Source organism: Rhipicephalus microplus, unplaced genomic scaffold (genome assembly GCF_043290135.1).
Source record: "Rhipicephalus microplus isolate Deutch F79 unplaced genomic scaffold, USDA_Rmic scaffold_132, whole genome shotgun sequence".
NCBI classification, from domain to species: Eukaryota; Metazoa; Arthropoda; class Arachnida; order Ixodida; family Ixodidae; genus Rhipicephalus; species Rhipicephalus microplus.
This window is the reverse complement of record NW_027464704.1, coordinates 500001-527584: the sequence shown is the minus strand read 5'-3', so window position 1 is coordinate 527584 and position 27584 is coordinate 500001. Positions and strand designations below refer to the sequence as shown.

Genomic DNA, 27584 nt, shown 5'->3' with positions numbered 1-27584 from the left:
AAAACCCGGCTAGAAATTTACTATTGGTTGTGTCAAGGGTGGCCAACAAAGAGGGGACCAATACAATTCTACACTACCCTGCCTAATTCCATAAATAATATTGCAGTGATTTAGCGTTATCGGGTTTATCAAGGTGGTTTATTCGAATACCCCTTTTGATTTTGTGCTAATGATTACAGCGACTGAGACACAGTTATTCTTTTTTACTTATACTGTTCTTGCACATATGCATATGTAGGAATTTATTTTCGAGAATAAGTTGAAGGAAATAGGTTTTTCATGCAGCAGAAAAGGTCGGTGTTGTTTTGTACTCTGAGAACGTTCTTGTGGCCGTTTGTCTTCTTTTTGTTTTTGTTTTTTCGATCACTACGTGGGACTACAGCAGGTGCGCACACAGGATGCTCCACAGGAACGTGTTTCGTTGTTTTCGATTCAAATAAGTTGCTACGATGACTAGCAATACTGCATCAAATCTTGTCTTACTTCTTTGCTGCGAAACCTGCATTGTACATGAATCAAACTACTGTATTGTAGTAGATCTTGCCACGTACCTAGGAACCATTGCTGTGCATGAAATAATAGTGGAGGCCTATTTGCAGCAACAGTGTTAATGTTAGTTCTTACGGCTGCCAACAAGCTAGGCAAGATGTGTGCTACACTGCAAAGAAAGATTAAGCGAGTAAAAAAAAAACAAGAACCAGCCTGACATTTGTTATGTAAAACACACAAACAAATTCGCTGATTGCCTGAGAAGTGTATTTATAAGGTCCGTTTCAGCTGCGGCCTATTCTGCATTGGAAAGACGGCACGTTGCATTAACCAAAGATAGTTGTAACACAAGAGATCGCTAACTGGAGGCTGACCTCCTAATCTTTCATATACGTTCTTGAGAACACAAGTGCACGCCAACTTTCGATGAATGCGCGGTTTTTTACAGGCATAGGAATTAATAAACGCGTCCAATTATTCAAGCATGACATATCGACAAAAGTGGTAAAGCATGCGAGAGCCAACCATAAACTGACTTGCATGAACACGTGCGCCATGTGTGCCAGAATAATAGGTTCCCATATTGCATGGGCAAACGCAGGTAAGTGCTCGCGCCTTCTTTCTTTTCAGCTGTTGTGCGCACCTTCTGCAGTTAGTAAGCGTTTGTTGCGTCCTAATTTTCTTCTTGTGTGCGTGTTTGCACACACTGTCTTTTTAACTAGCTGAGCTCTCTCTCTCTCTCTCTCTTTCTGTATATATATATATATATATATATATATATATATATATATATATATATATATATATATATATATATATATATATATATATATATATATATATATATATATATATATATATATATATATATATATATATATATAAATATATATATATATATATATATATATATAGTGTGTGTGTGTGTGTGTGTGTGTGTGTGTGTGTGTGTGTGTGTGTGTGTGTGTGTGTGTGTGTGTTTGTGCTATACTCAATCATAAGATTGGTACTAACCTAACCGAAACTAAAATCAGCCCCACGAATTTTCCTTCTACTTCTTTTCTTAAATTTTCGCACAAAAACAACCTGTTGACCATTAGCTACACATATGTGAAGAGATTTTGTAAGTGACAATTCCTGTATCAACCCCGTGATGTCATTTCCTCCTCTTTTTCTCTTCAGGTCACCAAAGCAAACAATAGCGAAGCTCAAGGCAACATCAAAAACGTGTTCACTACGGTGCACAAAGATTATTCTTCTGAAAACTGGTTAGTTAATTTAGCACTACGTTTGGAAATAGCAGGCAAACCTTGAATAGCTGGTAATGCCCCCGAGGTTTACTCACTTGCATTAGCGAGCTCCATTTCTGTCATTATAATAACGATGGCGACAAGCGCCAGCATAACCAAGGCAACGTTCATTGTGGCCTACATTAAAATATCCGTCAGCCCATACAATTCAGCTGCAAGAGCGCTTATGCACGTCTATTGAACTCTCAGCACTATACCGTAGCTAGCGGCGAGCACCTACGCCTAAAAACCAGCTGGCATTGTTATTTAGGAAGACAAGACACAATGCGACAGCAGTTGCTTTATTCTCTCTCTCAATTACGTCTTCTTCCACCTTGACAACGCCGATTTCAATGGAGTGAAACGCTGCGCAAGAGCACCAGTAGATGTAGCTCATGCAAGAAGAAGCATCTGCAAACGTTATAGTGCATCTTTCATGCTCAAAAATAACAATGGCGTACACATTGTCGTCATCAGTGGCCGTTTGAGCAGTTGTGGCCGACGCATAGCGCAGCGCCTCAATGGCACTACGGTTCCTACTAGTACTGCGCTTATTAAATTATCAGTATTGAGTATACAGGCCAGTTGGCGACGATGTCTCTAAACCACGATGCGTCGACGATTCTTGTTCTTATAAAAAGTCACAGATTCGCCACAAGTCCAGATGAACAAATGAATGCGATAGCAAGAAATTGGAGCGTCACACAAACTATACAAGACACAGCTTTGCCGCAAATGCAAAGCAATGATCGTGATAGCAACAAATTGAAAGGTCACGCGCAGAACGTCAAGCAGATCAAAACGTACTCTCAGGTACAGATGAATGCGATTAAGCGTCTCAGTTGTTACTTCTCTGTGTCTGAAAAGCATGCTTTTTTTTGCAAACGTGGACTGTACAATCGTTGCAGTGACCTTTGTGCGCCCAGTATCTACAACATAAATGCTCCGGTGAACGCTCAAGGTCAGAAAGGCACAGGATTGTCTTCACCGTGAGATAAGCAAGCGCACGCGTGAGTGCACACCCTGCCCCTTCTCCGCGGGACTAAGTACTCGTTGTAGATGAGAGCACGCGATGTGGGCGACGCGTGCTCACTGTGCCATCTTGCTGGTAATGCTGAAAACACGACAGTGCCCCCCCCCCTCCGAAACGCCCATCACCAGTGGTAAGTCGTATATAGATATAAATAGCTTGCCGTTCAAACATTGAAGGAGGTGGTCCTTGGTGGCTCAGTGGCTAACGTCTCACACTGACAATTCATAGGTTCGACCCTCGATTCCGCGCACCGTAATCTTTTTCTGGATTATTTATGTTTCTTGCGTTTTCATATGCCCAGGGTGTCCCACATAACCTGAGCCAAGAATTTGAAAGTGAAAGGCACTTAGGAGGCGAATTGAATCAAACGCATACTACTCGCACTAGCCTGTAGGTGCTCAGGCTATTTTTTTATTTCTCGCCATTCTAATTATTTATTATTACTAATTACCATTTTTTTAGAATTTATGGGCTGTAAACCCAAAATATGAACATTGAGATGTAGAGCACTTTCAGAAACCATTGACTAAATTGTTTCCTCTACGATACGTCTCGCGCTGTTATTTTTTCCACGTTGTAAAGAAAATCCGCGAAACGGGAAAAGAAGGCGTGTGACGGACCGCAAGCGCACTGCTACAGTGCTGCTATAGGCTTTCTTTACAATGCGGAAAAAATAACAGCGCTAGACGTATCGTACAGGAAACAAATTTGTTGGTGGTTTCTGAAAGTGCTCTACATCTCAGTGTTCATATTTTGGGTTTCCAGCCCATAATTAAATTTGTTTATAAATATTCAATAATTTAGTATAGGGAGAAATAAAATATATCCTAAGTGCTTACAGGTTACTGAGAGTAGTACGCGTTTGGTTCGATTTCCCACTAAACTGTCTTTCATTTTCAAATTCATCGCTTAAGTTACGTGGGCCACCCTATATACGTATACGTATACGGAGAGTAACGGCGACGCTGACGCCGATGCCGTTGGCAAAATTCAGCCGAGAGTGTCCATATAGTTGCTATCACAATATTAATAAGCAGGTAAATAGTTTTAGCACACCACTGAAGCGCAAAGAAAGACGCTCAACGAGAACGCGCAGATATACACTGGACAAGCGTGAACAGACAACCGTCACAGTTGTTACGTCTTCGTGTTTGAGCACTGTGCTGCAAGGGTCGACAATGCAGGGTATGACGCTCTCAGATATTCCCTTTTCTTATAAACAGCGGCGCTTGAGGGGACCCTTCTGCGTCTCCTGCCATGCGGTGGCGTCTGACCAAAGGTGTTCCCGCCATTTTTAGATGCGAAGCATCTCTTTCTCTGGCCTCGTAGAGTTTCCTAAATATACACTAAAGGGACCTCTTGTGCTAGCGTTTATTGAAGCTGCAATGCATGGCGCTTCAGTGCGCATGGTAATTATGGGTCGAACATGGATTTACCTAGTCTTCGTACTTTGCGTTCCTTTCGGCTTCACGTGGCATGAAGCTGTCCTGTCACGAAACAACAATCGGCAAATGTTCGGCAGTTGTGCTTCACCACCTTCACCTTTTAGGATAACAGCTTCAAATCATGACCACGACAGTGAAATTCCGCCACTAATGTTTATATAAATTTTGTCGCTATTGTCATGGCGTAATATACGCCCGTATTTCTGCAGATGACTAGCTCTTATGACTCGCGATCAAATTCATAGGTGCACGCAGCTGATTTCTGATCCTCAAGGATCACCTTTGGTAGCAGTTTGCCCAAGGACATTTTAGGCAGTGAACCACTTAAAAACTTTTGTTCATCAATGTTAATTTAAATGGCTTGATTTACTTAACCATGTTGTTGCGCCATAGATAATAACCTCTTTAGGATCAATCCTAATGTATCGCGTTCTGATGTTACGTTGGGCTCACCCTACACATAACCTTTACCTAACATAACACGAGAACGTCTGGCTTGGCCAGTCGATTATAACGCCACTTATTGTGTTTTGACGTGTTTGTCCTCTTCTCTAATGCACAGTGGCGCATACAAGTTAGCCTCCAATGACATGCATAACAAAAATTGCAATATCACTAACGCAATCACTGATCCCCACTGCTCACGAAGGCCTCTCCCAAAGTTTACTATGTCCATCCTATATCTGAAAATACTTGATGTTTCTTATAATGCTTTCCGAAATATTTCTTCTTTATGCAAAAAGTGTAAAAAGGCTGTCGTGGAAAACGACTCTTCGAAAAACTTAGGGTCCTGAAAAAGTCGCACATTCCTCCAGGCGCACCATCACTTTGAAGCTTAATTGACACCATCCAAATCAATAAAGAGCAAGTGTTGCTTGCGGTTGCGGTGGCGTGAAGGGGGGGGGGGGGGGGGAGTCTGACTAAATGTCAAAGATCGACACCGTTCGCAATATAATATATGTAAATTTTATGGCCAGGACTGTGGTGACTAGAAATTTTCTCTTTCACGTTTGAGGGCAATTAAAAAGTGTGGACTTCCTAGTAAATCATAATTTCAACAGACAGCGCAAAAAGAACGGTCATCTGCTTTTTTTTTGCCTCTTCTCATGGCTCTTACCCAATGCAGGGGATTGGCCGATTGTTTGGTGATTTTTTATTGTTATTTCTTCATCTTATTGTATTATGATTATTATGAACATTAGTATTGAAATGTTTCAAAGGATGAAGAATACAGCTCAATATTCTTTTATTCTGATTGAATAAATTCTTCTAAGGCGTAGTAGACATTCCTGTGACTGTAGCCCAGAGTAGAGGCGCCAAAAAAAAAAAAAACAACTGATGTGGATATTTCCAGACCCAAGTTTCGAAGACGCTGTGCTGTGAATCTCCTCCTCAATGACGTGTACCAGCGAAAACATAGAAAGTAATGAGCAATTGTTTCCTCCTCCTTACAGAAGAGACACAGAGGAGACAGCGCTTGACTTGCTCTACGCAGGTAAAAGTAGGGGGAGGTAACCCGGCAGCGAAGTTTGGTTATTGCCACTTTTAATATTCTCGGCCCCGATAAGTCACTGTTCTAGGGAAATAATATAGTTGGTCGTCATCAGAGAAGGCTTTTTTTTCTTCATTGAACAGCATAAAAGAGCTGCTATTATTAAAAACTTACGGAACTTTATGAAGGTCACCACCTTCAGAACCGCATTTTTGATGACACATTTTCGGGAGATTTCACGTTTCGGTGCTCCTCATTTATTCAAGAACACTTTGAGAAAATAAATATGTAGGTATATTCAGTTGCTCAAAAGTTACCAGCACTTCTTTCATCTCTTATGAATGCATCCGAAACCGAAACTGAATGTTCCCGTTTTCAGAATACCTACCATTTCGTCATATTTTTCATGTCCATATAACGCAATGCCGAGTTATCTAAGTACGTTTTAAAGCTTTCGGAACATACGTTTTCCGTTTATTTTGAAGTTTTCACTATGTGGTAGGAGCACTTCACTACCAAAATTGCGTGCATTTCCGTGAGCAGCCGGTGTTGTGCTCTATGTCATTCCGAGTTCTTGAATTTAGTTCTTGCTGCTTAAGGGGGAAGTTATGATATATTATGAAATATTGTGAAGTATAGGATGAAAAAGAAGAGTAAACGCAAGTTAGCCATTGAATAATCCTACCCTGGACACACTACCGAGCACGGGGATGGTAGTCACCTAAAGACACAAAACAAGCTAGGAAAAAAATACTTCTTTTGTCTCGCTCAAAAAAGATTGTATACCACTTCAAAAGAAGTTCCAAGTTATAAACCTGGTGAATTTCAGGCGAATTGAATGTTTCTTTGTTACATGGACATTCGTTTCAATTCTTCAATGCAACTTTTCTCAAAACGTGTTTTTTTTAGCACTCAGTGTTACGCGAACAATAATAGCTCTGCTTCTAACCGATATTTCCGCATAAAATTTTGCGTGCTGTTTTCTTATAGGTGGTGCTGTGCATTCAAGCAGAGTTATTGGTCACAAGTGGTACCTTTTTATGGCATGGTTAACTCCGTGCAAAACAAACTTGCCAAATATCAACTTTTTCACTCTTTTTTGTGATAAGGCGCCATCGTCGAGATTAGATACACAGGGCGTTGTCCTCGATACATAGCTGCGAAGTCACGCTTCAGTCGCACCAAACGATTTTTAATCATCACTGTTGGCAAAACATGAATATTTTGGCACTTTTCGTTTGTTTATTTTATTTTACAGAGACAAAAATGCTGTAGACTCGTGTGCTCAATTTTGGGTGTACGTTAAAGAACCACAGGTGGTCGAAATTTCCGAAGCCCTCCATTACGATGGTAAATCCGACAAATCAATCATCAAGCAAATGTATTATTATATATTTATACTCTAACATTTTTAGCTATTTCATCATCTTAATCTCAAAGTTTTGGAAAGCCCTACAAGCTAAAACCATAGCTCTAACTTTTGGGCTAAAGCTGTACATATTTTTCTCGAAGGTGTTGACCTACCTTAATCGGTCGTCATGAAATAACATATTGCCGCACAATGGTTGCGTTCAGCCTGATGTGGACAGCATGTGAGGGCAACACAAAAATTTCAGCAACTAAACATCATTTATTTCGTTACCATGGATGACAATCATGGACTTTCCTGAAACTTGATAAGAAAAAGCTGCAATCTTTTCAGATTTTTGTCCATGTGTTAAAAAAAAAACAGTTCCTTGAATTGCAAAACGTAAAAAAAAACAGTGGCACGACTTAATAACTGTTGTTGTTGACTTTATTGGCTGTTCTTGTCAATATTTCATAATATTTATTTGTTTCAATCATAAAAGTATCCGCTTGTCTTTTGCTTCTTCAGTATCAATAATAGGAGAGCATAATCTTCCTGCCTTTTGCAGTTCTGAAAAATAGAACGGACAAACAGAGTTAGTACTTCAAAGACCACATGCTTGGCCTTGTTGGTAATTCTTGCAAAAGCGCACAGAACTTTTTCTCGGGGTGAATTGCCTCATGTTGACTCTGTTTTTTATGAGACATGTTAACTCACTTCTATGTCGCATGACATTTTACGATGGTATAATGATATACAAAAACGTCGGTGCGTCTCTTTAAATATAATTAGTCTTATAGGCGGCAAACAAGTCTGGAATCCCCCAAAAATTCACCAAGGATTACCAATACCGCCTGATGCGAATTCTGAACGCAGAGTCGTGTTGAAGCGAAGACAGCTGTGTGTGAAATTTTGAGCTACTTCAAGGTATCGAGAACGTCAGAAATCATATTTGTGCAGTAAGGAAAGCTAGCAGTCCTACCTGCACCCGTGGAGAAGCTCAAGAAGATGTGGAGCACATTCTTCTACATAATAAAAATTATGATGTACCTCGACAGAAACTTTTACATAAAACTAAATTCTTTATACATAAGCGTCCTCGATCAATTGCAAAATTCTTGGCTCTATGGTCGAAAAGAAATATACAAGCAACTATACAGCGCGTGCAGTGGTTCACTTTCTGGAGGAATCAGACATATCTCAAAACTACTAAACGGAAAAAATGTAGAATCGTCATTGTTAACCGGTATGTTTCAAAAAAATATTTTCACGTTTCACTACGATATCTTTGGGAAAACCTTTCTGAAAACAGTTCCGCACTTAAGAGACAAGAACACCTTAGACATTTTATTGAACTCTAACGGACACACAGAGTTCTCTCATGTTTTGTCTGGACACTTGAATTGGCGTGATTACTTGTGTTTTTATAAACTCTGTGTCGTGTGGACACATTTCTATGGGGTGTGGACACTCGGTATTGAAAAACATGGACTCATTGCGTAAGCGTTGTTCTATGTACATAGTTATAACCTTGTGCTTGCTACAAAATATGCGATGTCGACATTTGTGCAAGAGAAGAGGTGTAGCCGGCGCCACGCATTGGCACCAACCTCGCCTTATATATAATTATTTAAAAAGGCAGACCCCCCCCCCCCCCTAAGCCATTATTGCTCTTTTTGCTGCTAAGCAATCCACCCACTGCACTTCTGTAAGAGGTTGAGGCTGCACGTGACTGATGAAAATGAACAATTATGGCTAAGCACTTTGCAGTGAGTGAGAAACATTAAGCCACGCCCTCTTTGCGTATTTAGCACTGTGTCAAAAGTGCTTGTCATTTAACTCCTTTGCCACGTTGTTTTATGAGTTGCTTATGTGGTTCTTAAAGAGAAAAGAAGAGAAAAGTGAGCCCCGTAACTTTCTGCATCAGAGTGCGACACCTCAATAGTAGCTCACGAGGGATATTAAAATAATAAATTTATATATATATATATATATATATATATATATATATAGGCCAAACACAAAAAAGAAATTCCCAGAGAGAGGCAGCGTTATTTTTTTGTCCTGGTAAACGTTTTTCTGCGCAGGCGAGTGTCGTTTGTGTAGACCAGACTTTTATATATAAATCTCCAAAGAATCGTAGATGTAATTCAAAATTTCACATGTATAAGTACTGCCTCGTTTTCCAACAGTCATCAACCTCTCTTTCTACACCTCTTTCTTCTGATGGACGCGTGGCTAAGTAACAGTATGGTGACCATACAAAACACATACCTATTACTTCTGTTCACTCTTCGTTTTTGGTGGATTCCTCTCCTTCCTGCTCCCCTCCAGATGCACCTAAGAACGTACATAGACAGGGTATTGATTCATATATTAGAACATTCCTTCACAATACATGCCATCTAAACATGCTTGTGATATGGGACCGCTGACGTGGCCGTGAAACTATCATTAGTTTTCTCTTACGATCCCAGCCTCACATTTTAGTTTGTGTTGGTATTACTCGTGTAATCACAGCAGTTTTTGGGAACTATATACACCTCCAATACAACCGGAAGAGGGAATCCATTTACCGTTAATTACAAACAATGGTTGTGAAACTTCTCCGAGTGCGTCTTCTCAGTTACACGCGTTTTATCTTATTTGTTCTAAGTTTTTCTATGTGTAAAAAAAATGTCCGATGCCTATTAATACTCTGTCGAACAAAAGCGGAGCAAATGTGCACTAAGAAGATTTTTTAGCCTAATATACCAAAATTTAACACGAGGTCGCATAAGGTAAGTTCGTATTTATAACGGTTCCACTTTTCACTATATTGTACCTTTTAATCACAATAGATCTGTAATAAAAATTGGTAATGCCTTCATTGTGTGTGTGAAGGCTACTAGATAAAACTATATATATATATATATATATATATATATATATATATATATATATATATATATGTGTGTGTCTGATGAAGATCGGTCTCTCCGATCGAAGCCTTCCCATACAATTGATACTCTACTCCCCTACCGTCCTGATGCTTGCGAGTGTCCACTTATCTCCGATGCTGCTCGACAAGCCGAAGAGTGCCGCCAGCTCGCCCGTGCGTTAACCTCGGAAGAGAAACAACGCCAGAAAGAAAACCGTAGCACCTCTCTTCCAGATCCCAGCTATGCCCCAGGGTCTCTGGTGTGGCTTGCCATCCCATACCAAACACCAGGGCTCTCCTCGAAACTTGTCCCCCTGCACGAGGGGCCTTACACCGTTTTAGAGAAAAACTCTGCGGTTAATTTCCTAATTGAACCAGTTTCCCGATCGGACGACATGCGCCGGCATGCACGTGACATCGTCCATGTTTCCCGGCTGAAACCGTACCATGAGCCTCTGCCTGAAACTTCTTAAGTCGCCAGGATGGCTCCTTTTTCAGCGGGGGCGATTGTGAAGAAGAAGGTATGTCTGCAGCGAGCAGCATCGCCAACGCCTGGCTCTCTCGGCTCGTGCTTCGGTTCACTGCTGTGCCGGTCTCTGCTAGACGGTTCATCACGCTGTCTTGCCGTTGTCGTTAACGACTAATTTATTTATTTATTTATTTATTTCAATACCCTAAAGGCCCAATTGGGCATTACATAGGGGGGAATTTAAGTGAATACATACATTTCAAGCAACATGAACGGAAAACAGAATACCAAAAAGTAACAATAAAAAGGAAACAGCAAGTAAATCGAATCACAGCATCAAGTCAAGTACGTTTCACCAACATTAATCGAGTACATAATCATTAGTACAATAATAATGAAAACACTTAAGAAAATTACATCGAAGAACACTGAATAAGTATCGGGAGCAAAAACAGCAGACAAAACGAGAGCAATCAGACACAGGTCAGCCATGTTTTTCACTATGCAAATAGCCCTGAAGCATGGAGTTAAATATGGAAGGATCTGTTATTTCGGCGATGTTAGGTGGAAGAGAATTCCACTCGATTATGCATAATGATAATGGCGAATTTTGAAACTTCTTGGTCCTAGCAAAAATGGGGGCCACCTTGTGCGCATGATCGAGGCGGGATGAAGTATGAGGGGCTGGAAAGATATGAGACTGGGCGAAGGATGAGTTGCTGTGATAAAGTGAGTGAAAGAACGATAGTCGAGTATGTCGCCTGCGCATGGCACGTGTGGTAAGGCCAAGGTCAGATTTTAGTAAAGAAACACTTATGTAACGCGAGTAGGATGATGAGATGAACCGAGCAGCTTTATTCTGTACCATTTCGAGCATGTTAGTAAGACCGATTTGGTGAGGATGCCATATGATTGAAGCGTATTCTAGGGATGGCCGAATCAATGAATTGAAAGCGCGCAGTCTTGTGTCCTTATTAGTGAAATGCAAGCGACGTTTAAGGAGGCCGAGTTTCTTGAGAGCCTTATTAGTAGTATACTCTATGTGAGCAGTCCAGCTTAGATCTGAAGTGAGTATTACGCCCAGATACTTAAATGACGTGACTTTTTCTATTATCGAATCGTTTATTTTATAAGAGCTATAGCATGCAGAAGTGATATTAGTAAACATTAGGTGCTTGGTTTTTTCGACATTAATTTCCATTTGCCATTTGCTGCACCATTCCCCTAACCTGGCAAGATCCTGTTGTAGTTCTGCAACGTCATCTGTGCAAGTTATTTTCCTATAAACAACGCAATCGTCTGCGAAAAGACGAATTGATGAACTTATGTTTGATGCAATGTCATTAATGTATACTAAAAAGAGAAGAGGACCCAGCACACTGCCTTGTGGCACACCAGATGTTACTCGGGTAGGATGAGATATGTAGTTGTTAAGTTTAACTGACTGAGACCTGTTGTTTAGAAATTCTTGTATCCATGCAGTCGTTTTCTGGTCGAGGCTGAGGTGACGTATTTTTAACATTAGCCGGTTATGGGGAACACGATCAAAAGCCTTGGAAAAGTCTATGAAAAGCGCGTCGATGCAGATGGACATATGAAGAGCTGTGTGCAGGTCTGTCACGAGTTCGAAAAGTTGAGTCTGACATGATAATTTTTCTCGAAAACCATGTTGGGTTTGAAGAAGTAAATTGTTCCGGTTGAGGTGACGCATGACCTGGGAGTGTATGATGTGCTCTAGTAACTTACACGAAATGGACGTGAGTGAAATCGGCCTATAGTTGTTGGGGTGATTGCTGTTACCGGACTTAAAGATGGGTACCACATTAGCCAATTTCCAGTCATCTGGTATACAACCAGAGTCAAGGGATTGCTGGAAAATGAATGCAAGCAACTTAGCTGAATGTTGACAGGTTAATTTAAGTAGTTTGGCGCTGATGCCATCGGGGCCGGGACTGGTTTTAAGGGGAAGTCGACTGATAGCGTTAGCTACACCGTGCTCTGTTATTAGGATTGCTGGAAAAGGGTATTCAATGGGCAGTTGTGACAGTGAAAGAGAACCATTCAGTGGAAGTTCGTCAGTGAATACCGTAGTGAAGTGTTTGTTGAATTTTTCAACGGAGTGTTCTACCGATAAGGTGCTGCCGTCTTCCCTCATTAATACTGCTGTTGAGTGGGTGCTTTTGGGGTTCACGATGTTCCAAAATTTTTTAGGGTCCGTTTTCATGAGGTTAGGTAGCGTTTCGTTAAAGAATTTATCTTTCGCTTGAAAAATGATGCTTGTTTCAGCTGAAATGTTTTCGTAAGCTTCCCAATCTTGGGGACAGTTCGAGCGACTTGCTTTTCTGTAAACCCTTTTCTTCTTGTTCAGGGCGCGTTTTACGTCTCGCGTGAACCATGGATCATCTGATCTAGAACTTATATTTAGTTTAGGAACACAGGTAGCTTCAATTTCTTTAAGTTTATTCCGGAACAAACACCAGTTTTCATTAGTTGTATGGTCGTCAAAGTATTCGTAAAATTCCGCTGCGAAAGTGTGTAGCATACTGTTCATTTTTGTTATGTCGGTACGCGCATAGTTCAGCAACTGTTTTTTAATTTTTGATTTCCTTGCAGTAGGAAGTGAAACCAAGCAATGGACAACCCTGTGATCACTGATTTCTTCTAGCACGCGTGTGCTACAGATTTCGGGGCTGTTAGTTAGGACCAAGTCTAAAATTCGATCCTTCCGCGTAGGTTTATGTACAAGTTGTGTTAAATTGTGATAAAGGAGCAGCTGAAGAAATCGAATACATTCAGATCGATTATTGTCATGAAGGGCAAACAGAGTGGACCAATCTATTTCTGGATAATTGAAGTCACCACCTAAGAATAAAAGCGAATTAGGAAATTTCTGTGTAACTTGTTCAATGGCATCACCAAGAAGTTCTGTAAACTCTGAATTGCTGTCGGGGGGTCGATAACAAGCGCCAATGACGCAAGCAACATGACCAATGTGACATGATGCCCAGACTATTTCGAGAGATGAGTCCACTGAAATTGGAGAGGGGTGGTATAATTCGTTTATCGCAACAACCACACCACCACCTCGGGAGCCGGTTCTATCTTTGCGGAAGATGACGAGTGACGATGGTAACGAAAGTTCGCTGCTTGTGACGTCCTCAGACAGCCACGTTTCGGTACCGATAATGATTTCTGCAGAGCACGTGTGCATGATGGCTTTTAAGATGTCAGTCTTATGGTATAGGCTACGGAAGTTAGCCAAAAGCATCGAAAATGAGTCAATAGGTGAAGGGCGCTGATTATGTGACGCTAAACATCATTTAGCAGGTCGTTCGGGGTCTGAGGACGCCTGAACCACCGAGCCACTGGCTGGGTCAAACTGGTAAACCTTGCCTTGTAGGTGAAGTTTGTTAAAACGCATTGAAAAGCGGGCGTTGTCAGTGCGGTTGCTCTTGGCGAAGTCCCGAAGTTTTTTTCTTGCGAATTGAACACTCGGCGAGAAATCTTCTTCAAGCCAAACTTTTGGTGTCTCCAGGTTTTTAAGCTTGTACGAGTTGCGCAGGGCATCTATTTTAGATTTAAAGTTAAGAAACTTAACAATAATTGGACGGTGAAAGCCGGGACGACGTTGGCCAAAGCGGTGTGCCCTTTCGATATCTCCAGCTGTAATCTTAAGGTGGTCAGTGAATAAATCCCTGACGATTTGCTCTGTCTCTGTGTATCCTTCGTGATCACCCTCAGGAAGGCCTTTGATGATAAGGTTGTTCCTCCTCATTCTGTTATTCATATCGTCAACTACTTCAACTAGCTGTCCACTTGTCTTGCTTATATTCGACTTGACTTCATTCACAGATTCAGCGACAGCGTCAAAGTTGTCTTTGAACTTCGCCACGCTGTTCAAAGTTTTTTCAATGGCCGTGACACGAGTCTTCAAGGCAGTCAAGTGCTGTTTGATATCATTCAAGCTTTTTGTTGTCTCGTCGTGACATTCTTTTATGAGGGTGACCACATCATCATTCCTGGGGCCTGGGTTAGCTTCCACGTCCCCCGCGCAGAGTAGAAGCAAGGTAAGACACGTTAACGCCAAAAGCAGAGACGGCCTGGGGCATAGCGCGCTGATTGCGGTTAGTTTCAGCTTAGACTGAACATGGCGGAAGATTTTAGGTGCACTACAAGCAGAGAACGTGCCGATTCGAGCGCGATAAGCACACAGGTCAACACCCATCGTTACACAAATTGCGGGGATCCACAGCCACAGAGGTGGCTGTGGATAATAAACCTCTTCACATTATATATATATATATATATATATATATATATATATATATATATATATATATATATATATATATATATATATATAGCGAGTGATTCATCTAGAACTGACCTTTCATTGGGCTGTAGTTTTCTTACAAACTACCGAATTTGACATCAAATATTCATCTGGCTTGCCGTGGCAAAATATTGAAGGAGGCCGCGAAGGATAATCAGTTTTTTTATGTCCAGCTCCACACACAAAAAAGAATAAGTAATAAAAGTAACTAAAACCGCGACCTTCCGCGAAACTCCATACAAAAGAGACACCGTACACGCGCAAGTGCGTGTGCGTCACGGCGACGCGGCGCGGCATTTGTGTGGCAGTACACATGGAGTCACTGAATTTACCACTTTTGGGGAGAATGTATACAGTTACTCAAAGTACACAGTGTTAAGCTTTAGAGTAAATGTCATGCGATAAACCTAGTGTAGCCAACTCCAGCCTACGCTGGCTATCGTGAACGCTGCACCGGTCTAAACCTATGTCCTTGTGTACCATTTCGCAATATTTGTTTTAGAGGCGAAGCTCCTCTCAGTCTAACCTTGTCCTGCGTAAGGCGCGTATCTCCCGAACGGTATAATAGATGGCGCGGTCTCATCACCATTTCTCGTCTCATTTCCAAGACGGCGTTGGTCCAATAGAAGTCTGTGCAGTAGGACAGAAGGACGCATGGACGGACGGACGCAAGGACGGAAGCATGGGTGGACGGAACGGATGGTGCATAGACTCATGGACCGATGGACGCATGGACAGATGGATGGACTGGCTGACGGATACACGGATGGACGGACGCACGGGCGGGTGCTCGGACGGAGCGACGGATGGACGGATGGATGCACAGACGTACGCACGCATGAATGAACGGGCGGACGCATGGACGGACAAACAAATGCACGGACGAACGTTTCGCCCCGCTCATCATTATCCGTAGATATGCTGTGATTTTTTAGGGGCAAAGCTCCTTAAGCCGTGGGTCGTGTGTCCGCAATGTATTTAGTAGTAGTAGTAGTAGTAGTAGTAGTAGTAGTAGTAGTAGTAGTAGTAGTAGTAGTAGTAGTAGTAGTAGTAGTAGTAGTGAGTCGTAGTAGTACGAAGCAACATATGCCCGGACTAGAGGAGCGGCTCACGCACACTCATTTGAATTGAAGAGGAAGTCCACCCACGTTAACCATAACTAAAAAGATAATTGTTTCTGATGAAAAAAGCTACGGAAACGTGTATCGGTATCTCCAATAAAATCTGCCTTGAATTTCATGCTTACTAAAAAAAATCGCAGAATGTCCACGGAGCACATGATGATGAGTCCATCCATCCGTCCTGTCGTTCTTCCTTCCGTCCATCCGTGCGTCAGTTCGGGCGTCCGTCTGTCTGTGCGTCTGGCCCTGTATCCGTCCGTGTGTCCGTCCATCCGTGCGTGCGCCTGTCCATGCATCTGTCTGTCTGTCTGTCTCTCCGTCCGTCCATCTAGTGAATACCCCAAGTACCGCCATCTCGCATCTTTTAATCATATTGTGACGGGGAGTATTTAATAAGTTAACGCTGGTTGGGCTAACTGCACACAGTGTGCAAGGATGCAGGACAACGGGGCAGTCCAGACACGGCCCCACAACAACATCGTCGTCTTCATCCCTTCTGCGTCATTTTTGAACCCGCGCCTGAGGTACCTCTCTATACCCGTGACAATATATTCAGCATATAGAAGCACAGCCATCCAGCGGACATTCCAAGGACTAAACGAAAGGTGGCACTCACGCACTTTCCTGAAGCTTGCGTTTTGTGTCTACTTCCCACTTTTCACCGCCTATAATAGTTCTAGTTCACTATATTCGTGGCACTGCGGCCCAACCCTCGCTAAACCTTGCTAAAACCAAGGAGGTAACGCCCAGCTTTTCTGGTCAGATAGTGCTCAAAGAGCGTCCTCCTGATACTAGTCTTTTTTCGTAAGCATCACATCAAAGGCAAAATTTATTGGAGATTAAGTCACCAATAATCCTCTCTGTAAGTTATTTCATCAGAAAAAACTACCTTTTTATGTATTATCACCTTGCGCGGGTTTCCTCCTCAATTGAAAAGGGTGCGTGTGTGCCTACTACTACTACTACTACTACTACTACTACTACTACTACTACTACTACTACTACTACTACTACTACTACTACTACCACTACTACTACTACTACTACTACCACTACTACTACTACTACTACTACTACTACTACTACTACTACTACTACTACATACCTACATACATACATACATACATACATACATACATACATACATACATACATACATACATACATACATACATACATACATACATACATACATACATACATACATACATACATACATACATACATACATACATACATACATACATACATACATACATACATACATACATACATACATACATACATACATACATACATACATACATACATACATACATCGCGGGCGCACGACCCACGGCTTAGGTAGCTTCGCCCCCCAAAAAAACTAGTAACAGAAAGACGCACTTTGAACACAATATCGGACCAGAAAAGGTTGCCACGTTAAACTTTCTGGGTGTAACCTCGTTGGCTTTAGCAAGGTTTAGCGAAGGTTGTGCCGCAGTGCCATGAACTACAAACGAAGCGCAAGACGTAAGAGAGTGCACGGGTCAGGCCGTTCCACCTCCCGTTTAATCCTTCGAATGTCCACTGGATGGCGGTATACTTCTATATGCTGAATATATGATGAAAAGATGCGAGATGGCGGTACTTGGAGTGTTCACTACATAAACGGACGGATGGACAGACGCGTGGGCAGCCAGACGGATAGGCAGACAGATGCACGGATGGACGGATGGATGGAAGCACAGACAGACGCATGAATGGACGTACACAGGGACGGACGGTTGCATGGGCGGGCGGATGGACGCACTGACGAACGCAGGGACGGACGCACGAACGGGCGGATGTATGGACACACAAACTGACGGACGGACAGATGGACGCTTGGTCGGACGGACGGTTGCATATATGGACAGACGCACGGACGGAAGGATGGCCACACGAATGATCGCACTGGTGGACGCGCGGACGGACTTAAACAAAAACGAACAGACGGACGGGAGCGCGGATGAACTGGTGGATGGTTTGCCCCACTCCTCATCATGCACTCCGTGGATAGGCTGTGATTTTTTTTATGTAATCGTCTTGTAAGAGTTGCACATAAAAAACGGGAAAGGCCTTAATTGTTTCATACCTCATGAATGTCTTGCCGCAAACCTCATTAAAACGAAGGCATTGTAACAAAAAAAAAAGGACCGCTCAATGATATAGTTAGTTCTGGAAGAGTCGCCCTATAAGTGTTCACTGGTTGTGCTGGCACTGCGTGTACTGCGTTTAATCGGTATCAAGTAGTCGTTGTGATCGTTCGCTGGTAACGTTGAAACACAGTCTGAATAGAAAACGTGCGCAATTGTTGATTCCTGTCTCTTCAGAAAAACTGTTTCGTTCAAAAACCTACCTAATGGGAATCGCTGCATAGCTCAATTTTTGTAAAATATATGTTGGGCTATATACTTACCATTATTTTGGGCATTGGCTGCCTGTTGTTGCAATACCACTCCTGCTATGCCGGTTCCAGTCGTACCCACTGAAAGAGACATGCTGCGGGTCTGTTTGCACGTTCTTTTGATGCATGTATTGGAAGAAACAAACAAATAACGCTGATCCAACGTGTATTTATGTCGTGTGTTCTCAACACGGATTCCGCGGAACCCAGAGGTTCCGTGAATTACATCTTGTGGTTACGCGAGCGGTCAGAACGAGTGTAAGCCCTTCCCGTTTTCCCCCCATTATCGCAACTAATTTATTTCTTTGGACAAGCAAACTTGCATTCCGTATTGCACTTAGCGAAGCCACCGCACGGCGCATCCACGTATCTGGCATCTGCGCGTAGCGAGAGACCTGTAAAATCTGAAGACTTCGTTCGAAGATGAACCAGGTTTTTAAAGACAAGTACGCCTGGAGAGAAAGATCAGCGCGTCTCAACGCTGCCGTATATTTCAGTGAAAAGACCAACGAAGATCCTGGTGTGATGCGCCATCCCTCACTTGCCTCTTCGTCTAGCGCGCGCCATGTCCACTATTCTTAACAAGACCCACGGGGTGTGAGTGAGTGAGTGAGTGAGTGAGTGAGTGAGTGAGTGAGTGAGTGAGTGAGTGAGTGAGTGAGTGAGTGAGTGAGTAAACTACTATTGGGTCCAGCAAAACGCCGCAAAACTCGCACCTGGACCGGCAGGTCTATAGCCTGCCGGTGCGATCACGGGCACGCTAGAGGACCAGAATTTGGTCTTGATGGACGAGAGTTCGAAGGAGAATGTCCAGCTCTTCCTTATTAAACCTAGGACGCAATGACCCACACTACCAGAGCACATTGGACAAAGTAGCAGCCTCGGCGACGACTGTATTCAATGTGTGCCATGAAACTTTCATGTTTTGGGGAAGCGTGGCGACGCACAGAGAACTCGTAATTCATGCTCGTGAGCGTTATACGTACATGATCTACATTCATGTTCTAGAAACCTCCATAGTGGCGATGGCTTTTGAAATTTACTAAAGAGCATAGGCCAACACGGGCAGTATAAGCACTGTGATTGCGCACGTCGAGACTTGATATCAACTGATCGCTTCCTCCCCCTCACTTTTTTTCTGTTGTTTTTATGTTTAAGAGAAACCTTATAGGTTCCGCAGCGCTATAGAAAAGCCACTGGGGTTCTGGGGTTCCAAACTCTGAGAAAGTTTAGGAATATGGTTTTGGCGTATATGAGAAGCGAGATTATCGTAAAGCTGTTTTTTATACCCTTTAAAACTATTTCTTTGACTGGACGACATTTTAGAAAATTACCTGGCTAAAAGTACCACGTGACACGCACAATAGGTTCGATCATTGTTTGCTTTAGAGATTACGAATGGAACAGTGCCTCATAAGGGAAAATGAAGACACAGAAACGACACTGAACTAACAAGTGGCAACCGAGATTTGTTAGACAACGGCTCCATTAACTGTCATGATGGTCTGGTGGTTATTGTGCTACATTGCTGCACCCGAAGATCACGGCATCGAACCCCGACTGCGGCAGCCTCATTTCTGGTAAAAGTGAAAATGTTCGAAGCCCATGTGTTTAGATTTAGAAGAGATAGAGACATAAATAGAGAGGAAAGGCAGGGAGGTTAACCAAACTTGGCTCGGTTGGCTACCCTACACTTGGGGTGAGGGAAAAGGAGAATAATAGAACGGAAAGAGACAGAAAAGAAGAGGAGAAGCACGTTAATGCACCCCAGGAGGTCGCAATTTCTGAAGCCTTCCATTACGGCATCCCTCATAATCATATCGGGGCTTGGGGACCTAAAGTTCCAACAAATACTGAAACAACGGCGATACATAGGCAGCAATTATCTGCCCATAACAACAAAACATAAGCACGAATGGACATGCATGTGATACAGACTACACGACAAAGGTAATTAGCTCGAGCACACTATCATGAGGCAGTCAAACTATAAATCCTGACGTCAGCAATTGTGACAATGGTCAGCAAAATGGCTGCGGACAGAGATTCTTAGGGAATAAACGTGCCCCATCAGCCCATTATTTTTGCATCGGCCTGTCTGTCTGGGCGATTTATGAGCGCCCACAAGTATTACGTTTCTTTGCAAAGCCGTTCATTTTTCAATACAACTCCGGAGTAAGCTGAATGCAATATCGCTTTCTGAATGATCAGTATATATTACTTGGCATGATGCCTCCCTGTTCTTGTTAAGTTCTGACACGAGCGCTGGATGTTTTTAGCGCAAATGACGATTGTTTGCACATGTAAGGCTCGCGGACGTTCTCAAGTGATTACGCAGGTTGTCGTGCTTGAATCAAACGTACCGTAAATCATATACAATTGTGGTGCATTACAAAGCAGCAGGTGCACTTACGTGAAGATACTGAATCGGTTATCGTTTGTGCCACGTAAAGTTTCTCCATACCTCCAAACCCTGCAAATGAATAAAGTGAGGTGATTTCATCGACGTATTCGCCATTACTTCTTTCTGTAATAATGTTTTGTGCACCTAGTTGTCAACAAAATTGAAATATTCGCACAAATTATGTTATGCAGATATAGGATATTCACCGAGCAGCGTGGATGCAATGAGCCCAAGCTTGTCGTTTCAGTTGGCATTGCCGAAACATTTTCGCTTTATGACCTTTCTGCTCATGTACCCGGGCTCACTTTTAGATGCATCACAACAGTTTTGCACATTCGTAGGTGAAATTCAAGTACGCATTTTAGATAAAGGAATCATACTATAATAAAAATTAGCTCAGTTAAAATTTATTATACATAAAGGCATTTACTATTACAAAAGCTAGCTCAGTGAAAACTTATTCTATATCACAGCGCATGCCGATTTCATCACACACCTCGACGATTTCTGTCGTCTGCGCGTAGTGGAAAGCATAGATCGAAAGTTGATTTTAGGCATAGAGGAAATTCAGCTCATTCCACTAAATGATGTACCTGCATCAGGTTATTGCACGGATGCATACTTGACAAGGTAACAATGATTACAGAACAGGCCCACAAAAGCTAACGTCAAGTAAGTTCTAGCTCTTGATCTCAGTCACGTTTATAATCGTCTTTTCCACGGATACGTCCTTAGGCTTAAGTAGGAAAACGTCAGTGAGTATTTCACTATGTTGGCAAGTGCTATCCGCCACACAGCAGTTATTTATACTCTTGTGTAGGGCCTCGGATACATCATTGTTTCTGAAATTCTGCTTCCAGATCGCTATGTCATTATCATTCCTGTGAAATCAGCACCACTAAGTATTCATTTTCCAGGAAATATAGATATCGCAATGAAATTTTAGCGACAGTGAGCAAGCATAATTGTCAGAGGAAAGCGAATGCTTGTTTGTGTTGTATGTGGTCACAAGCTACAGCATATGTAATGAAAACGATACAACTCAAGTTCTTCCACCGACGTTTCGAGATAGCGTCGTCTCGTTTGGTATCTGAATTATTGTATAATAATTTACACCAAACAAGGATTTTTTCCTGGTTTGTTCGGTAATAATTTGACAACACTTCCTCAATGGCAAAGCTTCATAGCAAATCGTTCCTTAATTGTGAGCCGCGTGCAGAAAACTCTAATAGTATTAACGGATATGTGCCACTGTGTGACCTACCAGAAAGTTATCATCATCAACCGGTATGTGCCATCGAAATCGGGTAAGTCCCACTATTCACCACTGGTCCACTGAAAATGAAGATATCAACTGGTATCCAAACAAATTGCTGCGAAGAGACGGTGGCGAATCGCAGACTCTGAGTAGGTACAATTACAGAATCCCGTGGAACGGGAAAGGCAGTGGCGGTTGCAAGACGACAACGAAATGATAGAAGGCCGACGCCAATAAGGGCTTGCCCGTAGATCTGTGAGCGGGGCGAAAGCTTGGTTTCAGCGCGCGTTTCTACCTCAGGAGTTCGGATGTACGTGTCGTGTCTGTGGCGGTTCATTGTGTAATTCAAGTCTCCCTGCGTTGATAATCAACGTAGAAACAACCTGGAATCACCTAACTAAAGCCTATAAAGTACCTAGAAGCAAGTTATAATTAATTTACGTGTTCTAGCTAATGTCTAGAAACAATATAACTAAACAAACTAGCGTTCAGAATCGTCTAGTTTTGCTGCGAGCTTCGCTATGTTTTTGTGCTTTGTTTGTTTCTGTTTGTCTTATTTTGTCTCAACTGCAAAGGCCTTCGGAATTGTTTTCCTCCAACTTTTACGAGCTATAATACCAGTCATTATTTCAGCAGATGATTTGTGTAACTGATTTTACAGAAAAAGTGCTTCACTGTCACAGGGTCGTGACGGCGACAAAGGGAGCATGCAGACTGTAGGTCTAACATCAAACTGTTTATTCTGCCGCACTTGTTACCGTTCAATGGAAAGTCAGATCACAGCAATACACACTGGCACTGATAGCGGCGAAAAGAGCGTCGGCCATCCATCAACTGACAATTAGCGAAGCATGCCAGCATTTATATTATACATGTGCCGTCGAATATTTCAGCGTTACTGCTGGTGGCGACGTAAGTTCTATAGAAAAATCTCTAATGTTCGCTTTGTGCGCGCAGTCTTAACAAAACGGTCTACAACATTCTCGAAGCTTCTCGAACACTGCAGACAGGGTTTGCGCTGAACTTACTTAGAGTGTTACGTGGCGATAACAAAACTTGAGGGAGGAATGTGTGCAATATGACCAAGATGTTATTTTTGTTCGATGTATTTGTTATATTGAAAAGTGATAAGAATTTATGAGTCCTATAAGCTTTCCGAGAATCTATGGCGGGTCACGCTTGTATGCATAAGCTTACGCAGTTAAATTATGGCAATTAGGTGTAAAAGGCATTGTTAAGCCTAAGTGGGCGTTAATCAGTGGCATATTCCTTAATATAAAACTGTTACACCAATCGTAAGCTCCACGACGTTTACGTTTTTAATGAGGAAGGCGCAGTTGCACTCACCGTGATGAACATGCGTATCCGTGGCTGCAGCTGGTAAAACACACAAAAACGGGCACGTCTTAATGATAAGATAGTTACTATAGATTACTTGAGTTGGGTCTTAGTGCTACGAAAAGCTTTTAAGCATAAATGAAAAGTGACTCCGCCAATTGATTTCAACGAAGCTACATTACGGTCGGTATAGCATCTTCGGGCGTGTAATGTATCTCAGCTCCAAAGTATGAGGAAATCAGATGACATTGGGACATTTAGTTGCTATCATAATTACCAGACATTAATGAATTTTTTGTCATTTCCAAATACAGCAACAGAACCATTTCTTGAAGTAGAACGTTAACCGCATCACTGCTTTATGTATTTTACAGGGTGGAAAATTTTACAATATGGCGAAATGTTAATCGATTAATTCTCATAAAGTAACGTGCCTAATATTCTCCACCTTTTAAGCCACTTTGCTGAGTTCCGGATATGACTGGCTTTTAGCTGTTTCAACCATATGTCACCAACCTTTGTGGCAAGCAGCATTCATTCACTGCAGCTCGCACTGCTGTGTAGACACCGTCAGCCAATCGGTTGGCTGATTATTTGCTGGGTGAAGTTGTCAATTATGGTTATCTGATGTCGCGGTGTTTTTCTGTATTTAGCGTAATATAGCTGTGAGAAACATAACTCTATATAATGTCTTACGAATGATCAACTAAAATACATGCATACCTTATCCAACTTTTTCATCTGTTTTTGTAGGACCTGCAGTACGCCTATGGTAGAACAGTTTTGGAGCATTTCAATCCATTCATTTATTGTGGTGCATTTGTGGAACAAATTATATTTTCATTCATAATATTCTTCCAGCGTGCTGATGTGAATAAACGTGAACGCAATCCAAAACTCTTTAGATGTATTTCCTCGTAAGTTACACTATTCAGTAGATAGTAAAAAACTTCCATCCACGAGATAGCAGTGAATTGTAAAAAAACTTCTACTGTCAATCATAATGAAAACGAAAAATAAATTTTATGTAAACTTTTTAAAGGATGAATTGCAAACATAGTATGAATATACCACCCCATCGCCAGGCAGAAAGAAGCTTTTGTCTTTCTTTTTTTTTTTTGCATGCTTAGACATTTCTAGCTTTTAAGTGTATCACTCACTGATCAAACATCGTACTTCACATTTTTTCTTGTAGGTGGCAATGCACATTCGCGTCAACAAAAACACTAAGAAATACGCTCATCAGCCAATAAAAATAATCGCTGTTTCAAATACTGTTCTCACTTGCTGGTGCTCCACCTGGAGTGTGCGCAGTTTTTTTTTATTTATGTTTTCTTACGACGTGAAAAGTAATGTTTTTTTACTAACTAAAGTAGCCTTTCATAGCTGCCCAAAAATTGGCTCAGCATACGCTGCAAACCCAAGGGAAACAGGGTGAACAAATTTTCGCTTGAGTGGGTGCATGATGCATTTCAAAGCCATATTCTACATTTCTTGCACTTAAGAACTTAAAACTGCTGCTTAGCAGCGTAATTTAGCCATGAAAACATCCAGCCACTGTCACAGGAGTAGGTAGGCGTGTTAACAAAGGGGTAAAAAAATAAAGCTTTTTAGTAATGCATTTTCTGATGATGCATCACCAGTAGTGCAGGAGGGCTAGCCTACAAGTCTAAAAGCTAGCCTATAAACGTCTAAACACGTCCTATAAGAACCACAGCAATGGCTACATGGTTAGAGCGTCCGCTTCGAATACGGGAGGTCTCGGGCTCGATTCGCAATGCTGTTCGGGAACTCACTGGTTTTCCTAATGGGTAGAGGAGTACACCGACCTGGCACTTGGTTGTTCCTGGGTACTCATCTCGAAAGGTAACCTCGTAAGGTTCTGCGAAAGCCGCTGGTCGTACCTTAATCCACCACAGCATTGGCTAAATAACTGAGCATCCACCGTTGCTGTGCGAGGCAGAGAATTGCTGCCGCCAGGTACCTACTGGTCAACTAGGTACAAACTCACTTCCTGCCTGGTGCTCGGCAGAACGAAGTTGTAGTCGCTTCGGAGGGCACCCACCTCGTGAGAAATTGGCGGCATGGAACCATCAGACCTAAAATTAGGGTCCGCCTCTTTTCATTTTTTTTTCGACGGGTGGGGGGAGGTAGGACTATTATACAGATATATTATCTCTGATATCAATAGAAGTCACCGAGTTGAAGTCTCATGTGTAGTGGCCTTCAGTGGTAAGTCATCGTTGACATTCACGTGCATAGGCGTGCTCTGAGTTTTCCCTCGGGGTGTGAGGGGGATTCGTTGCAGCGCCCTCTTACCTCTTACGTCAATGTATGGGGGTGGCTTCGCACCACGCCCGCAAGTCACAGCACCCCCCTCCCTATTATGTCATTGTATGGCGATGACTTGGCAGCCCCCCCCCCCCGGACTCATAGGTGACTATCAAGAGTATCCACACATTCCATAAGACACTACTACACTTCATACACAACACCGGCTCAACGACGCACATTTAACAAACATACTCTCAAAAATATTGTGCCTTAAAGGGAAGTCTTTGTCGCAAATAAAAAAACCACTTCCCACTCCTGCCACTCCCTCTGCGCACAGGTATGTTCACATGCACATTACTATTTGCACAATAGAAAAAATATAACAATGAGCATCCCCTATCCCTTCTCGGTAATAATTCTCTGTTCAAATTATCATTGCCACGTGCATGTGAACATACATAGAATACAAAATACACAGTGCTTTACTCCAGGGTATACAGTCAATGTCATTGCTGAAAGCAATTCTAGGTATCATGTACACAAACAAATCAACTTACCTGGTTTCTTCGGGGTCTTCACTTTGATTTTTTGCTTAGTGCGTGCTATAAATTAAAGAAAGAAACATCTTATTTGCGCGATATTGGAGCGGTTCTTGGGCTCAATTACTACCTCATCAAGGCATGACAGCTTCAACAAGGTGAAAGTATGCTTGTGCATTTAGAAACGTTCATCTTGCCTTCTCCTATAACTTGTTTAAATTGTCGGTACGGTCCCTTCTCTTATACTTCTTCATTGGCTCTTATGATCAACATTATTAAAACCACCAAAGTATTCCTGCACTTGTTTTGCCCTGCTGTAACCAACATTTTTTTTCGTAATTACAACATTAGACATATACAAGGCAAGATATATAAATGGGGTTTCACGCTTAATGTCCTCATCATGAAATAAATGCCCACGAATGAATTGAAAATATTATACCGGCAATAAATTGATCCCGAAAGCTGTAGAATATGTCCTTTTTGCACTTGTTACAAAAATTTGTTCAGTCTCATTTAACGGTTCGCAATATCAAGAAATTTATTTAGCGACATTCTTTTTCTTTGAAGCATTGACTGGCTAAAAGCTACATGCCATTATGACTACGCCTGCAAGATTCGCAGAAATAATTCTAATGCAAAAACATGAACAACTCCACTTTGAACTAAACCGATATTTTGCAGCCACCACCAACGCAACATCTTTATTTTTGATCAGCGAAATATTGATAACTTCAGAAGCCAAACAGCAAAATGTATTGGGCAACCAACTTGAGCCGTTTCTAATGTTGTTCTTTGCGTAGATGGAGAGATTAAAGGTTACACTTGGTAAAAAAAACGAGTATAGTTATCCTCACCGATTAAAAAGTATGCCCATTAAAAATAAGAACATCACCAGTATTCTTTTTTTTTCGTGCGAAAAGAGTTGGTCTAACAGTCATTATTCATGGGTACTGTGTTAGCTAATGTGGCTAAATAAAATGATTTTTTTTAAGAGACAGCGTTCAGACCCATTGCGTTCCAACACAGGTTGAATCCTCTGAAGAAACCACCTTCCTTTCCGTACTGGTCGTTATGTGTTAAAACTTTCACGACAAGATAAACGCAAATCAATAATTGCATGTATACACCTTGTTATGAAACACATATGTAGCGTATAGAAAAACATACCATATTTTACAAACAACTCAAGTGACAAGTATATGCGACCGTCAAGTTGTTACTGCATCCATCCGACCTACTGGCGTTCTTAATCATTTCCGCAAAGATTTTATATACTCACTCGTTTTATGCTTCAATCTTGAAATCTTCGGCTTCTTCAATTTTGGCCTTTTCACTTCTGTAAAAAAAGCGATATTATATACAATATTAACAACGATGGCAATTGTCAATATGTAAAAGTTA

The 27584-nt window shown here is 41.9% G+C and overlaps 2 protein-coding genes across 5 annotated transcripts in view; both read right to left on the bottom strand.

The window, feature by feature from the left end:
- LOC142790842 (uncharacterized) overlaps window positions 1-1982 on the bottom strand; it is a 28468-nt gene extending 26486 nt beyond the window's left edge. For all 3 annotated transcript variants that reach the window (XM_075885370.1, XM_075885371.1, XM_075885372.1), the window contains exon 1: window positions 1835-1982. In XM_075885370.1, coding sequence (XP_075741485.1) covers window positions 1835-1910 — 76 coding nt within the window. In that variant the 5' untranslated portion in view covers window positions 1911-1982. The remainder of the gene's footprint in view (window positions 1-1834) is intronic.
- Window positions 1983-7525: 5543 nt separating this feature from the next.
- Window positions 7526-27584, bottom strand: part of LOC142790839 (uncharacterized) — a 26587-nt gene continuing 6528 nt past the window's right edge. Inside the window, exons 2-8 of one of the 2 annotated variants that reach the window (XM_075885366.1) lie at window positions 27463-27519; window positions 26199-26243; window positions 23377-23406; window positions 20781-20840; window positions 18380-18448; window positions 9371-9436; window positions 7526-7666 (exon numbers count right to left, since the gene is read on the bottom strand). In XM_075885366.1, the coding sequence (XP_075741481.1) occupies window positions 9384-9436; window positions 18380-18448; window positions 20781-20840; window positions 23377-23406; window positions 26199-26243; window positions 27463-27519 (314 nt within the window). In that variant the 3' untranslated portion in view covers window positions 7526-7666; window positions 9371-9383. The remainder of the gene's footprint in view (window positions 7667-9370; window positions 9437-18379; window positions 18449-20780; window positions 20841-23376; window positions 23407-26198; window positions 26244-27462; window positions 27520-27584) is intronic. The other variant, XM_075885367.1, reaches the window with a different exon arrangement.